Source organism: Brassica napus, unplaced genomic scaffold, assembly GCF_020379485.1.
Source record: "Brassica napus cultivar Da-Ae unplaced genomic scaffold, Da-Ae ScsIHWf_946;HRSCAF=1338, whole genome shotgun sequence".
Classification (NCBI taxonomy): domain Eukaryota; kingdom Viridiplantae; phylum Streptophyta; class Magnoliopsida; order Brassicales; family Brassicaceae; genus Brassica; species Brassica napus.
This window is the reverse complement of record NW_026016981.1, coordinates 39,303-56,617: the sequence shown is the minus strand read 5'-3', so window position 1 is coordinate 56,617 and position 17,315 is coordinate 39,303. Positions and strand designations below refer to the sequence as shown.

The 17,315-nt window shown below is 36.8% G+C and overlaps 1 protein-coding gene and 1 non-coding gene across 2 annotated transcripts; both read right to left on the bottom strand.

The window, feature by feature from the left end:
* Positions 1-7,021: 7,021 nt before the first annotated feature.
* On the bottom strand, positions 7,022-7,869 carry LOC125606725 (VQ motif-containing protein 22-like). Its single transcript, XM_048775624.1, has one exon. The coding sequence runs from the start codon at positions 7,775-7,777 to the stop codon at positions 7,193-7,195; it is 585 nt and encodes a 194-aa protein (XP_048631581.1). The 5' UTR covers positions 7,778-7,869; the 3' UTR covers positions 7,022-7,192.
* A 6,010-nt stretch (positions 7,870-13,879) lies between these two features.
* Positions 13,880-13,986, bottom strand: LOC125606726. The gene has a single exon (XR_007337981.1). It is a non-coding gene; the product is annotated as a small nucleolar RNA R71 (small nucleolar RNA).
* Between the last annotated feature and the right edge of the window lie 3,329 nt (positions 13,987-17,315).

Here is a 17,315-nt window from a genome sequence, read left to right as displayed (position 1 = left end):
CGATTGAGTTTTTCTCGTTTTGAAATATTCATTAATCGAACAATAAATAGTATATTTTATTTATTTAAGTTGAGATACTCTACTGAAAGTTTTCTTATTATATGCCTAAGAGCTCAATTTTAACCAAAAAAAATAGTAAAAAAAAAAACAGAGATGTTAAAATAGTACAAAAGTTTTGGAGGGTTTCAACTTGGGTTTGTCCCATGAAACCCCAATCAGTAGCTTGTGTTATTTGACTAGTTTGTGGACCATCATAAGTTTCACACTTCTTCAAAATAAAGGCAACGAGAGACCAAAAAATCTAAACTCTCGAGTTTAAATTTGTAAACAAAGTAAGGAAACATATCTACTAGACAAAGACACAAATAACAAGAGGTTACAAGACAATTCGTTTGACAAACAAACAAAAAAAAAGCTAACTTTGATGAATTATGTAAGCTATGCAAAGAGAAGATTATCTACTTTAGACGACTTATTGTTCTTGATTATCTTGTGATGATCCCATTGTTGAGAGTTTGTGAATCATCGCTACAGCAACCCCTAAAATTCAAATAGACAATTATCTTCCAAAAACAGAGAATATGAGTTAAAAGCTTAACAAACAAATTTATAGCTGTAATAAAGCGTCATTCCAAGTATTCACCATTGATTGGAGTACCTGAAAATCTCCAGGCTTGGTATGTGATTTTGACCAGAGAATGAAATGATCATACTAATATAAACATGAGCATTGATCCTCGTGAGAGATGATAACATACCAACCCTCCATTTCACTCCATTTAGTTCCTAATTTAAATATATAAAATAAAATCAGCAGTATAATTACATATAAATTAGATAGTCTTTATATTTACACCATATGATACTTTTAAGCGAAATTTCTTGAAATATTCTAAGTTGGCTACTATTTTAAAATATATATGCTCAATCTTTGCTCAAAAAAAGAAAAAAAATATGATCAATCAAAATACTCTAATATTTGGATTCAAGATTATGATTATTGTTTAGGTTTTAGTATTTAAGAGGTGGAGTTAGTTTATAAGCTTCTATAAATATTTTTTAAACATTTATAAATGATTAATTAGTTAATTTTGTTTGTTTCATCATAAATTTAGTGTGTCTTTAAAAGTTGTAATCAACTATCACCAGGGAACGATATGATCATACTGATAAACATGAGCAACTGATCCCCCGAGAGATGATATAAACTGGGTTACAATAGCAATCAACCTTCCATTTGTCTCCAGACCTCACAAGCTAACAACTTTGGCTTTGATCAACTGTTTGTCTTGACTCATCAGTAAATGTCTTCCTCTATTCTTCCTCCCATCAATAGGAAGAATCCATCCCCATCTGGATTTTCATCGCCATCGCCATTGTCCGTCATCACCCGCTGTTGTAGATACAAAAACTGAACGAAATACTCTAGATTTGAGTTGTTTATACAAAGCACAAACTGACTTATTAATCCCAAATGGACTATGAACATCTGAAAGAAGAATAAAGATTCAAACTTCATAAATTGACACAATTTCCGAAGTTGAATCCTTATTTCTTATTGCAGATGATTCATAATTTGTTTGTGATCACTTCACAAATTGACAATAATACTTCACAAAAGTTGAATCCTTATTTCTTGTAGATGGTTTCTAGTCTGTTGTGATCAACTTTACAAATTGACATTGTACGTTGACAAGAAAATATTGACAATGTTACAACCTAATCAATGAATGATACTTTCATGACAAAAATAAAATAAAAAATGTTGTAAAGGTTTACTCATCTTAGTTAAATACCCAACACAGTTTGATACCCGTTTAATACTTCAAGTAATTATTTTGCACATTTTAATACATTTACTTTTAAAAATGTGTTATTTTAATACCCAAACTATATTAATTTTAATCAAAGGAATTAATAAGTTTTAAATAAAATTTTAAAATCTTTATTTTAATTTTTTAGGAATAAAACTAACGAGGATAGTATTTAAATTTAGAAAAAACCATAATCATGAAGCATAAAATAAATATATTTTTGAAACTTCAGAAAATAAAAAAAATTGAAATTAGCACTAAAACTAATATTATAAAAATTAAGATTATCCAAACATATGTTATTTAAAAAAGAAAATAGGTAATAAATTTTGTTTTTGAATTTAAAGATTTTTAAAGTTTTGTTTAAAACTTATTATTAAAATTAGCATAGTTGGTGTATTAAAATGAACATAGTTTTAAAAGCAAGCGTATTAAACTGAGCAAAATAATTAGTTGAAGTATTATTTAAACTATGTAGTAATAAAGTTTGGATATAAAAAAATTTACGAAATTAGTTGGGTAATTATGAAATTTTCCTTTTAATAAGATAGTTACCAGAAGGTGATTATAAACAATAAACACTGGTTAAACTTAAACCTTATATCTGAATTTTTGAATAAAATGAGTTGTTTATTTATGTACGAATGAGGTGATTCAAATGGATCTCGCGAAGTTTCTAGTTGAGTTGTCTTATCTATCACTATTCAAGCTTCCTCGACAATGTGCGACTTCAAAAATCAACTGCTCTTGGAACTTCTGAGTGAGAGTTTTATTTTGGTTTTTACTTTTGTAATATCATTACCTTACCATATGGATGGAGTTTGAAATTTACATGACCATCTAGAAAAACTACAACTCAACCACTAATCTACCACTCAATAAACTCCTAGATATATATATATATTATTTATAATTATATTTATATTTATATACAATTAAATACATTTCTAAACTATATTTACTCAAAAACTGTTAGGTGAAGAATAGTAGATAGTTGATTCCAATTCAATGCTACCTATTGTAGACTTTTTCAGTGATCCAGTTTTATAACTTGGAATACGCAAAACATTTGGGCTCTGGTGGACTCCTAAAATGCTAAAATTATTAAAATTATACTCCTGAGTAGAAACAGATGCGGATAGTGATGGATGACATTTCACAATAATAGGAAATAATCGGTTTAAATCAAGATACCAGCTAGAACGGGTCTATCCGGATAAGGCAAAACCACCGTAGGTCTATGGTCCTACAGTGGATATTTTAAAAGCGTTTGTTGAAGGTGAGATTGAGATACCCTCCGAAAAATAAATCATTTCTATGATAGATGGTATCAGGATGTATGGCTGTGAAAAAAGAATTTGCAAGCGAGAAGAAGAATTCAAGGAGATATATGTGTGCTCGATGTGGAGCTGATGAGGAATCAATAAATAATGTATTTTTTAATGTCCTCCTATGCGTCAAGTTGGGGCGTTGTCAAAGATACTGTCAAACCTAGATCTTTTCCCTATAGTTCTATCTTCATAAATTTGGATCATTTTTTCTGAGGGTTATCCCGGAGAGGGAAGATCATCATTTGTATGGATATTATGGTACATTTGAAAAGGTAGGAATAACAAAGTTTTAGTAATTTGGATATGGACCCAGATAGATACACTTAATTGCGGAGACCGAATCCAAACTTGGGCTGAGGCTCAGGTGAAGATATTCAGCAGCCATCACAACAAGTTGAGGTTAGGCACTGTCCGAGGAGGACAGGTCTTGGTGCTTTATAGATGGTTTTTGGAAAGATAAAGAGTATTATTCAGACGAGGGTTGGTATAATATTCTTGAGGGATTTGATGGTTTGTTGGGTGCAAGGAATATTCGGGCAAGTCTTTCACCTCTCCATTCGGAGATGGAAGCGTGGAAGCGTAATGGGTGATGGAGTGTATGAGAAATTTACATCAATATATGTCACATTTGCTATGGATTGTTCTCAATTGGTGAAGATGGTTTCGGAACCAAAAGAATAGCTGGCGTTGAAAATTATCTAGAAGATATAAAGATGCTGAAGACATGTTTTCTTCAGCTCAGAGATCATTCATGTACCCCGAACGGAGAATCAAAAGACGGATAATCTAGTACAGAGTGCAAGAAAAACAATCGTCTTTCGTCGTTCACATGGATGCAGAGCTACCAGTTTGGTTCACATAGTTAATATGAGTTGTTTGTTTGATGACAAAAAAAAAATGCTTCCTCTTGTGTTTTAAAATCACCTTTATATCTACTTGTTCAAAAGGAATTGATTATCGCATTTATTTAAGTATGTATGAAAGAAGATGGCTAATTTAATCATAAATAACATCAAAATCTACCAAAGTATAAGATTGAGGATCGTAATAAGATGGTTTTGTTAATCCGTTATATATATTAAAAGAGAAGCATTGTAATAAATGCATTTACACTAAACTGGACACATGTCACGTGTAGAAGCATTGTAATAAATGTGTTCACACTAAAATGGACACATATTACATGTACAGAGTTTCTCAGCCCAAACTACATAAATATGTTCACACTATGTACTTTACATTTTTTTTAATATAAACTCACATGTGGTTCTTCTTTACGTTATTTTTTTATGTTTACGAATACAGCTAGACAATATTCATAAAATTTTGATTTGAACCGAAAAATCTGGATATTCGTTACTGTACGAAGCAAATTAAATACTGCAAATCAGTAAAAAAAAAGAGCAACCAAAAATATCAGTATTTATAGGAACGAATATCTAATTTGATCTGTTATATGCATATATATATATATAGAATATACAATATATTTAAAGTAATATAAGTTATATATTATAGTTATATAAATTTTACAGTATTTTTATTTTAAATAAATTCATTTAAGATTTTTTTTCATGTATTATTTGAAAAAATATCATTTAATATTAATTAACATTATCTTTATATATATTAACAACCATCTTTATATACCTTACATACACATTACATGACACATTGACGTGAGCACTTTATAACTAAATATTTACCACAACTGAATATCTAAATTTTTTTTGAAGTTAAAATATTCTTTTTCTTAAGGCTTCTTCTTCCCTATCGACCAAATTGTAGTAAAATGATTTGTCTTAACAATTTTCTTTTCTTTTTGAACTATTATCTATTTAGAAACTATTAATATGAAACCATTGATTCGACATCACGACTATCTAAGTTTCATAACATGAAAACAAACAAATAATAGTAATTTTTAATTATCACATGAAAAAAAAACCAAAACAATCAAACATTTAAACCGAACAAACAAAATAAATATTGATTTAAAATGATAGTTATATTTTAGGAGATTAAAACCAAAAATCAACCTAAAACCGAACCGATATTCAAATTAAATAGATTAATGTCCTTATTAAAAAATAACGAAACTAATAATCATATTTCGCGCAAGGTGCGGATTATTGCCTAGTTGTATAGTATAATAATTGATGAATGAATTCAAATTCAGTTAAGAAAAGGAAATTTCACTTGAGGTTAAGGGACCCACAATGCGTATTAGATACATCCCCTCTTCACAACCCCTTTATCACTCAATTTTTTTGTCACTTCGTCGATGTTACTTTTTTTTAATAAGATTCTTCATTGTTAATTCCTTTTATATTATTTTATTTGTCAAATATAAAACACGTCTACAACATGATAGAAATATTCTCTTATTAATTTATGGATTTATCTTAAGAATCTAAAATCTATAAAAATGCAAAAGACTAAGAAAAAAAACTAAAGACTTTATAAGTATAGAGTTTGGCTTTGGTATATTGGCCAAACTCTATTAACAAAAACATCGATCTAAATCAAAGATCCATCTCACTTTCAGTCTAAATCATAATTAATATGAGCGGGAAGAAATTAAAAGAGGAAAAATAAACGATAACGTAAGAATCTAGGTGTGTTAATGTTGGTAGCCTACCTTCACCCAAAAGCTTCCTCTGTTTCCAACGAAAAGCAAGTTTAATGTTAAAAGATTATTCTGGTCTTGGCGAAAATTCTCCTTCAAATATATTTCAACAATCTTATAAAGTTAGTGATTGAAGACAAAGAAAAAAGTAATCAAATTGTGAACTGGAAAAGGATAGTCATCGTTTTCCGTCTACAAGTTATATGACAATAGAAAATATATTGTGCCATAAAAGAAGCAAACTATAAAGTTTTAACTTATATTCATATTCTATATTATCGCTACAATTTGGTAAAAGAACATTCACTTACAGTTACAGTTTTATCGAATAAGAATACAATCGTTGGGGTGTAAGTAAATGAATGTAGCTTAAGTGGATCATATATTGTAGGCATTCTCCATCCAATTTCTGTATTCATTTATTGTAGGCATCCTCCATTCCATGCACATTTTATAAAATAAGTTATATAAAGTTATATCATATTTTGCATTTTATCGAGCTAATTTGGCAAAGCAGATAAAACTACATTCACACTAACTAATTTTCATGTTTGAATGCCTACAATAAATGAATACAGAAATTGGATGTAAGCTATTTCTCTCACATTTCCTCCATTACATGCACGTTATACATATATACTACTATTAATTTGAATAATATTGAAGAAATTTCAATTTTTCACATGTAGTTCAGAACTTTACGTGAAAGTATGTTTTTAACATATATAGAGCGTTAATATATATAATATATATACGTGATATATTAGTGTTCGAGAACATTGCTTTAGTTTACCTAAGTCTAGTAGAAAAATATGGATGCCATAATAATTTATTCTCCATCCGTTTCAAAATAGATGATGTTTTAGGTAGTTTTTGATGTTTCAAAATAGATGATGTTTTCATATATCAATGTATTTTTTCACTTATCAAAAACTGTGTAGCTAATGATATTTTGTAGTCTGTTTTGTGATTGGTTAAATAACTTTTAATTTATATTTAATGATATTTTTAAAATAAAAAACAAGTTTTTTAATAGTTGTGTATAATCTTAAAACTTCATGTATTTTGAAACAGAGGGAGTATAACAGATAATGTATTCTCGTAAAAACATATAGATTTATTTGGAGACGTTATTTTATTTTGCTTACTGCCAAACTGGAGTTTTTCTTTTGAATGCAAGCAAGTGTGCAACTTCAGTCATTGAATATTTGCTTATTTAGGACCATGATAAGTGATAACGCTGTAAACAAATGCTCAACGCCTAAAACAAAGATAAAAAGCTTGAATATGAAAACGAAAAACTTAAATATACAACAGTCAAAGTTGTCATTCTATGACAAAAGAAAGTCAGTACCTAACATTTCTGCCTTTATGCGAAAAAGGAGAAAAAAATATTTCAAAAGAATCCAATCGTTTTCTCATTGCAGTCTCGAAGACGACGTATTACTATTCGTGGCTTCCTTATACGACGGAGCAGAACCTCCTCCTCCACCGCCCGCGGTTCCAAAACCACCAGGAACCATCGTATTAGGGTTGTTCATGTTACTATACCCAACGACGGGATTCATGTTGTTTAACGAGAACATATAAGGCTGTTGCGGTGGAGGCGGCGCGTGAGGCTGGTAACTATATTGCCAAGGAACTTGTTGGGAAGATCCGGCGGATGGATCCGACGAAGAGGTGAGGCTAAAACCGGAAGTGGTATTACCTGACCCGAAAGACATAGCGGATGGACCGCCCGTGAACTGCTGAACCATGGCGCGGAAGTTTGATGTGTCCGTGTTGAGAAGTGTTGTTGGTGTTCTACGTGAGGCTCTTGATCTTCTACGTGCCGGTTTGGTTACACGGCCTGTTTCTGGACTAAGACGAGAGTCCATGGAGGTGGCTTCACCGGAGGGAGAAGCTGCTGTGGTGGTTGTGACGGCGGTTGAAGTGATGGTGGAAGTTGTGTAGAAGGCTTGGTTGTTGCTGTAGAGGTGAGACCAATCGTTTGAGTTAGCCATTTTGTGTTGTGTCTCAAGGCTGTGTGAGATTGTAATAAGTAACAAAACAGCATTTGCCTTCGTTTGTTGTTTATTTATTTAGGTTTAGTGATTAGACTTGGTCAAAAGGAAGACTATTCTTAATCAATCATGACCGTTGATTTAGGAAACATATTAGATTCTGTGGCTTAGCATTTCTTTCCTAACTAAAATAAAAAAAATATATATAGTATACTAATATACTTACTTTATTAACATGATTTAATATTTTTAATAACTAAATGATTTAATCATATTCGATATTATCATGATTTAGGAAAAAATAATAAAACAGCGTAAAGTTACGATTAGTTGAGTTTTACCAAGAAACTAACTAGTAGAATTTAGTTTTGTATTGGGTTTGTTGGCTACTTTCCCAACAAGTTGACGAAATTGGCCTAATCTACTGTGTATATTCTTTCATTAAATTAGTAAATAAGTGCCTCACTTTACTTAATCGTCACATAGCTGACGACATATTTTTCTGTTACGTTATTCCTAACCAAATGTTAATATATTTCATATCACGTTGCCTGCTTGGTGCGATAGCCGTATTATATAGCACGAATGAATAACGACGGATGTACGATAATGATAATAACGATGAGATTTTGTTATATAGTATAGTACTATATCATTTTTTAAAATAGGTTAGACGTAATAGAATTATAATATGCCGACAATGTTGTTCAAATATATAGCGTAATGAGAAGCCTATAGGCTGTTTTAATTAGCGAAAACGATTAGTCGATTATCCAATAAAAAAAGAGCGACTAAATAAAGAAACAACTTTCCTATATCTTATATATTAAAACAGAAGTCACAACCTTGATTCATTTGTGATTTTTTTAAAAATGAACCTAATAGACCTATTCATAGAAATTCATAGGGGTTTTTGCAAAATTGACCTACAACTTAAAGTCAAACACAAAACTAACCTCCCTTTTTTTTTGAAATTAGTTTTGCCGTATTCACTCCACAAGTTCATATAATTTACGAAAATGCCATCAATTTTTTTTTTCTTTTCGAAAATGACATTTTTACTCTCTCACCCTCATCATCTTCAAGTAATTACAAGATTGCCATTGTCATCAATACCACAACCACCATGAACAACCAATTTGAAGCTCTTAATGCTCCCAAAATCGATTTACCCTTCTTCTTTTTTCATTCTTGTGAACTAAACACAACATATCTTTCACTTTCTCTCCACAATGAGCTAAGAAAACCCAAGATTTTGATTCTAAAATTTTTATGGTTCATAGAGTCATAGAAGCTAACGATTCAGGGTGGGTCACTTTCGTTTGTGATTCTGTGTGCTTGGAGAAGCCTTATGTATGCTAAGGAACTTATCTCACCAATTTAAGGTATGAAATCGAGTTTTTTTCCAGATCTGTTCGTCAGACGACTTACTTGGGAAGTCGTCTGGCTGTCGACGACTTACCTGGAAGTCGTCTGGCTGTAGACGACTTACCTAGAAGTCGTCTGGTCAACGCAGAGGTTATTTTTGCAATTGACTTTGAAATCTGTAACCTGAGACGACTGAAAGTTAAGTCGTCTACAGCCAGACGACTTCCAGGTAAGTCGTCGACAGCCAGATTTCAAATTCAATTGCAAAAATAACCTCTGCGTTGACCAGACGACGTATAGTTTAGTAGTCTAGACAACTTAGATTGAAGTCGTCCGCTTCGATCTTTAATAAACTTTTGTTTTCTTGTTCTAAGTTTGCTAATGTGTTTTATTTTGACTTTTTCAGATGATGCGTCAGTTACATGCAGTGTATGGACAATGGTTGTTGAAAGATGGATGTTGGAATTTTGTGGTTGATCATTTCAAAGGAGCGAGAATGTTATTTTTGAATGAAGGTTCGACACATGCTGATCTTGTTGCAATGACTCAAGAAGATTATAACCTGGACATGAACACAGAGTCTGTGGAGCTAATCTACTCATTACAACAGATGGCTCCAGACCTTCCTCATATTCATGTTACAAGTGATAGACAAGTTCGGAACTTGCTCGAGATAACTAAAACGCATGAAGTACGTCTTTGTGTATCAAGCTTTAGCAAGATGAGAACGGTTTCAGAGGAAAGGGATGAAGATCATGTGGAGGATGAAGCTGAGGAGGGGGATGAAGCTGAGGAGAGGGATGAAGCTGATGTAAGCGATGAAGATGAAGAGGGGGATGAAGCTGAGGAGGGGGAAGAAGCTGAGGAGGGGCATGAAGCTGAAGAGGGGGATGAAGCTGAGGATCATGATGGGGAGGAGGATGCTGACATCCCTGTTGTCGCTGATGCTGAGGATTATAGTGAGTATGGAAATGTTAAAGATGAGGATGAGGAAGAAGATGATGAAATCTGTTTTGATGATTACAAAGGGGCATATGGTTGTGAAGGAGAAGGATCATCTGCAGACAGAATCTATGTCAACCAGAGTTTTGCTAGTAAGGATGCACTGCTTTCAGAGTTGCGGTCGACAGCGGTGAGGCGTAGGTTCTCCTTCAGAATATTCAAGTCAACGAAAACTCTGTTTGTGGCAACATGTCGTGTTAGTGGTTGTCAATGGAAGGTCCGAGCAAGTGTGAAACATGGGACTAAAACGTTTTGGGTAACCAAGTATTTGGCAACTCATACATGTTCCATCCCAGACAGAATCGCTCAGCGGAAACGTTGTACTCCGAAGTACATTGGTCGACTTTTCATAGATCGAGTTAGAATCATTGATGGGTTGAATCCGCAGCATATCAAAGATGCAATGAAGAACATGTTTGGCATGACACTTGATTACACCACTTCATACAGAGCATTGTTATATGCGCAAGAAATGGTGAGAGGATCAGCGGAAGACGGGTATGAGCGATTGCCTTCATATTTGGAGCAAATCGAGGCAGCAAATCCGGGTTCTATCACAGCTATAGAACTTGATTCTCTGAATAGATTTAAGTATCTATTTCTTGCTTTTGGAGCTTCAATCAGAAGATTTAAGTATCAGAGAAGGGTCATTGTGGTAGATGGGACTCACCTAAGTGGGAAGTATGGGGGTACTATGTTGGTTGCAGCCGCACAAGACGGTAATTTTCAGATATATCCATTGGCTTTTGGGATCGTAGATGGTGAGAATGATGAATCTTGGGAATGGTTTTTCACAAAATTGGCGAGCTGTGTATCTGATGAGTATCCTCTGGTGATAGTCTCCGACAGGCACGCCTCCATTATAAATGCGTGTGAAAAGGTGTTTCCTTGGGCAACCCGAGGAATATGTTATTATCACCTTCAAGAGAATATTGTCAAAAAGTATAAAGGGAAGCATCTCTTGTACTTAGTGAAAGGTGCTGCTTATGCTCATACACTTTACGATTTTGATCGGTACATGGATGAGATACGAAGTGCAAATCCGGATCTTGCTGAGTATCTGGAGGAAGCCGATGTGACCCTATGGTCTAGGGTTCATTGTTAGGGAGACAGGTACAACTTAAAAACGAGCAATATCGCTGAATCAATTAACTCCGCACTGAAGCGAGCAAGAGGATTTCCTATTCAGTTCCTGCTGGAGTTCATAAGGGAGAAGCTAGGAAGGTGGTACTGGAAAAGGAGAGGAGATGCTTTGAGTCTTACAACTCAACATAGTCGGGGTGTTGAACACTTGCTTGCTGTCCGAGAGGAGAACGCGTATACTCTGAGAGTCCAACAAATTGATGGATGGAAGTTCTTTGTGAAAGGTGGCAATAGGGACTGTAATGTTGATCTGGAACTTCAAAAGTGTGATTGTGGTGTCTATCAAGTCGAGAAAATACCTTGCTCTCATGCTATAGCAGCTGGAACAGCAGCTGGTGTGCATATCTCCACACTTGTGTGGCCGGTCTACTCAAAGGATACTTTGTTTGCAGGATACTCAGAGAATATATATCCTTGTGTTGGACAACTTGTTGAGGCAAGCACATCCTTTCCTCCGGAAGTAAAGCGTGGTCCGGGGAGACAGAAGAAATCAAGATGGCAATCTTGGTTGGAGCTATCCAGGATGAGAGGACGCAAACCCCGGAAGCAACACATGGTTTATAGGTGCTCAGTCTGCAAAGAAACTGGCCATAAGCGTCCACAATGTAAGAACTGACGTGGAAGACCTTTAAGTAAGTCGTCCAGAAGACCTTTAAGTAAGTCGTCCAACGTCTTAATGATATATGGTGTTTTATACATCTTGTATATATGCTTTTAAATTAGTTTTCAAGTCTTTATCGAGTCTTCCTAGTCCTTTTGGAGTCATTACAGGTCTGGAGTTGCATTTGATGGGAGATGGATCAGCTGGAACAAAAGAGGCAGAAAACAATGCAATTTGGTGGTTTTCACGCAGAACAGTCTTGATGACTGTTCCGAGTGAGTGTTCCAGCGGCAGAGATTTTTTAGGAAACTACAATCATTACGGGATTTGCCCTAGTTATCCATATTTTTTCTCCCAGCCGCCTGTGGCTTTGATATATCATATTTTCTGTTTCTCTTTATCATACTACGCTATTCTAGACAGAAGAAAACCATTGGAGACTTTTGTGCTTTTGGATTGTAAAGGGAGAAGGCTCCATCTCTCTCACCATAGAGAAGATTATCCTGAACCCTCTTTCTATCTCTTTTATTTACATGAAGTCTTATTCAGAATTGATCTCTGTGTTTTCTCTGTTCATGGCTGAGTAGTCAACTTGCTTAGTCTAGGGTGTTAGGGTGTTAGATCCGTGAGTTAAACATAGATAAGTGAAACCATTGATTGTCTTCATTCATAACTGTTCTTAATGCTTGCATTAATCTGGCCGCTTAATGTTAGATCCTAGGTTTAACCTATTCATTAACCGTGTAATAGGTTGCTAGATCTGTTATGAATGAGCATAGCATCCCTAATCAGCGAAAGTAGATATTAGGGTGTTTGGTGAACCTATCGGACTTGATCTCTATTGCTTGCTGTCGCATCTTGATCCAAACGAGAGTTTAGGTATCAAGATCGATCAGCATAGGGAGCAGTACCACGACAGTGGGCTGTTCTACTTGAGTGATCCGAGTTCTAGACTTGCTCTTAATTAAACTTGAATAATTGTTTGGCTCACACTTGTTTAACACCCGATCAAACCACCCTAGGCTAGCATTTTAATCATCTGAAATCTTTAATTAATCTTTTTACTTGCTTGTTACGAAATCAACTTTAAAACCCCCATATTGTTTTAGCTTGATATTGATCCCATAAAGATAAAGTGTAATAGTTGGTCTCTGTGGATTCGATCCTAAAGTGCTACATCGACATACCATTCGATTGTGGTAGTGTGCACATTAGGTTATTTGGTGTGCGTATACACGTAATATCAAATTGGCGCCGTTGCCGGGGACCATCTTTTTACCTTTATTTTTCGGTTATTTATTTAGTCTAAGACCTCTAACTTGCCTTATCCTTTTTGTTGCAGCTAATGTTCCAGGTGCATGACCAGTAGACATACTCGGAGAAACGCACAAGGAGAGTTAGTTACATTTACCAACCAGGAGCTAGCAAGGTTAGAAAGAACAAATCGTCAACAGCCAAGGCAAACTGACACCACTATGGGTGATCACGCCAATCAGGATGATCTCGCTGCGGCTATGGCACTCATGCAGCAGCAGATGCAACAAATGCAGCAGACCATCCAAGCTCAGCAGGATGCTGCTGAACAGGCTGCTCTCGCGCAGCAGGAACAACAGGCGCAGACTGTTCCAATCGGGCAGAGAAACCTTCCGCGTAACATCCCTACTACGCGCTCTGCCATTGTTCCTCCACTCTGCACCAGGCAGGACTTCGAGATCAAGCCTGCTTTGATCGGTCTAGTACAGAGAAAGGTGTTCTCTGGTCTCTCTACAGAAATTCCAATGGAGCATATTGAGAGCTTCGAAAAAGTCTGCAGTTTCACTCGCGTGAATGGTGTTCCACCAGACTACATCACGTGCATGTTATTCCCATTCTCTCTTGATGGAAAAGCTGCACGGTGGTTGAACTCTCTCCCTACCGGCTCTCTCACTTCATGGGAACAGGTCCGATCAGCGTTCCTCAGCCATTTCTACTCTAAGGCGAGAACAGCTGCATTGAGGAACAAGATCACCTCCTTCAGACAGCTCACTGATGAGCTTTTCTGCGACGCATGGGAGCGCTTCAATGACTATCGCAGAGAATGTCCTCACCATGGATTTGATGATGATTATATCCTGGACATTTTCTATGATGGAGTGGACTGGAAATACCAAGGTGCTCTAAACTCTGCGAGCAATGGAGACTTCATGACTCAAACCACTGCTGGAGCGTTTAAGCTGATTGAGAACATGGCTGCTAGCTCAGCTAATAAGAAAGAGGAGAGTGATTGCTCCAAGAAAGGAAACAGTTCTGACGCCCAGAAAATAGATGAGCTGACTGCCAAGGTTGATCAGCTACTGAAAAACAACCAAGGGCACGTTTTCAGCATGGAACAACCTACGGCCGGGCATATTCAGAACCAGAACCAGCGACAACCGCAGAGCAATCCGCATGCTGTTCCAGCTACCGGGAACAGTCAACCAGATGAGCTGAAGGGTCTGGGTATGATGATGCAACAGCTGTTGCAGGGTCAGCAGGTTCAGGCCAAGGCGTTGAATCAGGTAACCACGGAAATAGACACCAGGATGGGCAACATGTTCACTGAGCTGAATAACAAGTATGACAATCTTGCGATCCATATAAGAAAGATCGATGTTCAGCTTGCTCAAACAGTTGAGAGTGTCAAGAGGCAACAAGAGACGCTCCCTGGAAGAACTGATAAAAATCCTAGGACTGAGCACTGTAATGCAATAGAGCAGCCGTTTGCTGAGACTGCTTCAGGCGCAGAAGAGAGAGCAGAGCAGTCTGCTAGCTCTGGAGTGACTGCTCCTAGCGAACCTGCTGAGACTCCACCATCTCGAGTCTATGTTCCCAAGGTTCCCTATCCAATTCCACCTAGACATCTGATGGATCCCATTAGTGAAGAGCAGCTGATAGGTTTTAACAAGATGGTGAGAAGGCTTCCTAAAGAACTTGCATTCGAAGATGCTCTGCAGATTCGTCCATTGCTCCAGTTCTTTAAACACTGTAGAGAGACTCAAGAGGAGATCAAGGTCCTCTATATCAAAGCACTGTCTACACCAGCACTGAAGGTATTGCCTAAGGTTGATGATCCTGGAAAGTTTGTTTTCCCATGTTCCATCGCAGGAACAACCTTCAAGGATGCTCTTTGTGACTCTGGTTCTTGTGTGAATCTCGTCTCAAAGGCTATTGTAGACGATTTGGGTATTGCTGATGTTGAGCGTTCTCAGCTGACCCTGACCTTTGCAAACTCTTCCAGAGCAGTCCCATATGGAACCATCCGCAGCCTTCATGTTCAAGTAGGGGAATGCATTGTTCCTGCTGAGTTTCAAGTTGTTGAGATGAACAAGGATCATGAGATGCCTTTGATATTTGGAAGGACATTCATGGCTACTGTTGGAGCAACCATCGATATGCCCAACAAGAGAGTCTGCTTCTCCAACATCAACAAGAAAGTTTTCTACAAGGCTGTACCCACCAGATCTTCCTCATCACACGCCTCTCGCATCTCAGTGTTTGATGTAGAAAAGCTGAAGGTTGTTCCAGAGAAGGAGCATGGTGATAAGGGTGAGAGCAGGCTGTTCTCTGATGAAGATCCTAGCACTGATCCTACTAAATTCAGAGGGAATTCAAGGGTGAAACAGAAAGTCCAGAAGAAAAGGGTCAAGGGAGATCCTACAATGACTTTGATACCTCTCAAGTGTGATGAGAACTCCATTGAGTATGAGGTAAAGTGCAAGGGTACCTCTAAACCTTTCTCTAAAGTCAGAGCTATTCTCACACATGAGCTGAAGGAGAAAGGGAAAGCTGCTGTGAAAGGGTTGTTGAGCAGAGTTTTGAAGCTGAACATGTCTGATTGTGGAGCTTGTTTTGGAACAAGCCCTCCTGCTCAACCCGACTGATCCCAGTCACCAAGTCAAGCTAGAGACTTAAACCAAGCGCTTGGTGGGAGGCAACCCACTGGTGAGTGTCATTAACATTAGGATTTTCTTTTTACTTATTTTTGTTTTTAGTTTGTTGAGTCTCAGGTCACAAATCAGAAAATCCGAGACCCTTGACTGGAGCAAGCAGCTGGCTGCTCTCATTCCAGAGCATCCTTTACCGGAGCAACCGCGTCTTGCTCTGTCAGGCTGCTCCGCGCCAGGTAAGTATCTCGAACAAAAAAAAAATTTATTCTTGATTTCACCTTCTCTCTGATTTATTTTCACACCAGGGACGTTGTGAAGTAAGTCTGGGGGAGGGTTTTCGTCGTTTACTAACTCGTTTCTTTCTTTTGTTTTTCTTTTGGGTCAATTTGAGTCAGTTTTTATTGAGTCAGTCAAAACTTTGTGGGAATTAGGACCTTATTCCGTGTTGATCACTGACCACCTCGTGCTTTAGTTATCTTATTCAGTGACCTTAGCAGTGGCGAAAGACACACATGTGGACCTGGAACACCCTGACATATCTCACTTGATTCTCCAGAAGTTCTCAGCCGATCAGGTTACACTGGGTAGACTTAACTCCACCTTACTTGAACCTAATCTTGACTGAAATTCTTCTTGTTATGGGCATTAGATCAGGGAAACGAGAACACACTCAGGACTTCTTATCCTTTTTATCCATCTTGCTGATCCTGAGTGGCTAGCTCATCTTTAGCTAGTTCCCACCCTGCACCTTAGCCTTTATTCCACCTTCATGCATTTGTTTTTCAGTGTCATATGTGCAGATATGTGCAAAAAGGTCGGAGAGGAAAGGATCAACGCAGCCTCCTACTCGTTACTGCTGCAGAAATTATGTCAGAAAGGAGAACAAGCAGATTAAGGGAGCAACCGCTCCATAACCAATGAACTGCGCAAGAGCAGGGGTGGAGAACCAGAATGGTCGCGAAATCAGAACCACCAGTGGCACTCAGAACGATCATGTATTACCTCCTTCTTCGTCACATCACCATATCAGTCTTCAAAAAAAAAAAAAAAAAAAAAAAAAACGAGATTAATGTGATGGAGAAGGGGAAGAAAGAAAAGAAACATGGAGCCACTGGAAAGGTCGAGCAAGAAGTTGGTACCAAGTATTGAAGAGTGTGTAGAGGAAAGTGGAAAGCAGAACAATCAGTTGCCTGTTCCGTCATCAGAACAGTCGCACCAGATAGAGCAAAAACGAGTAGAGGCTGTGGACATCAATGGATCTATCCTCTCTTGCCATTTTGTGTGATATCCTGCATCCTCTTCAATGAAATGGTAGCCCCTAAACACTCTTAACTCCACCATTAAATAGCCTGTTCCACACCTAGACCGTCTACCCTGAATGATGCCTGTGATGAGAAGCTCACGCTACTCTTAAATGAATGTAGGGAGTTCTGTCTCGATAGTGTTGCTTTTTCAGGTTTGAGATGAAGAGTATGGAGCCGATTTTTGAACAGCAGTCAGTGGGGTTCCGGTAAGGGTG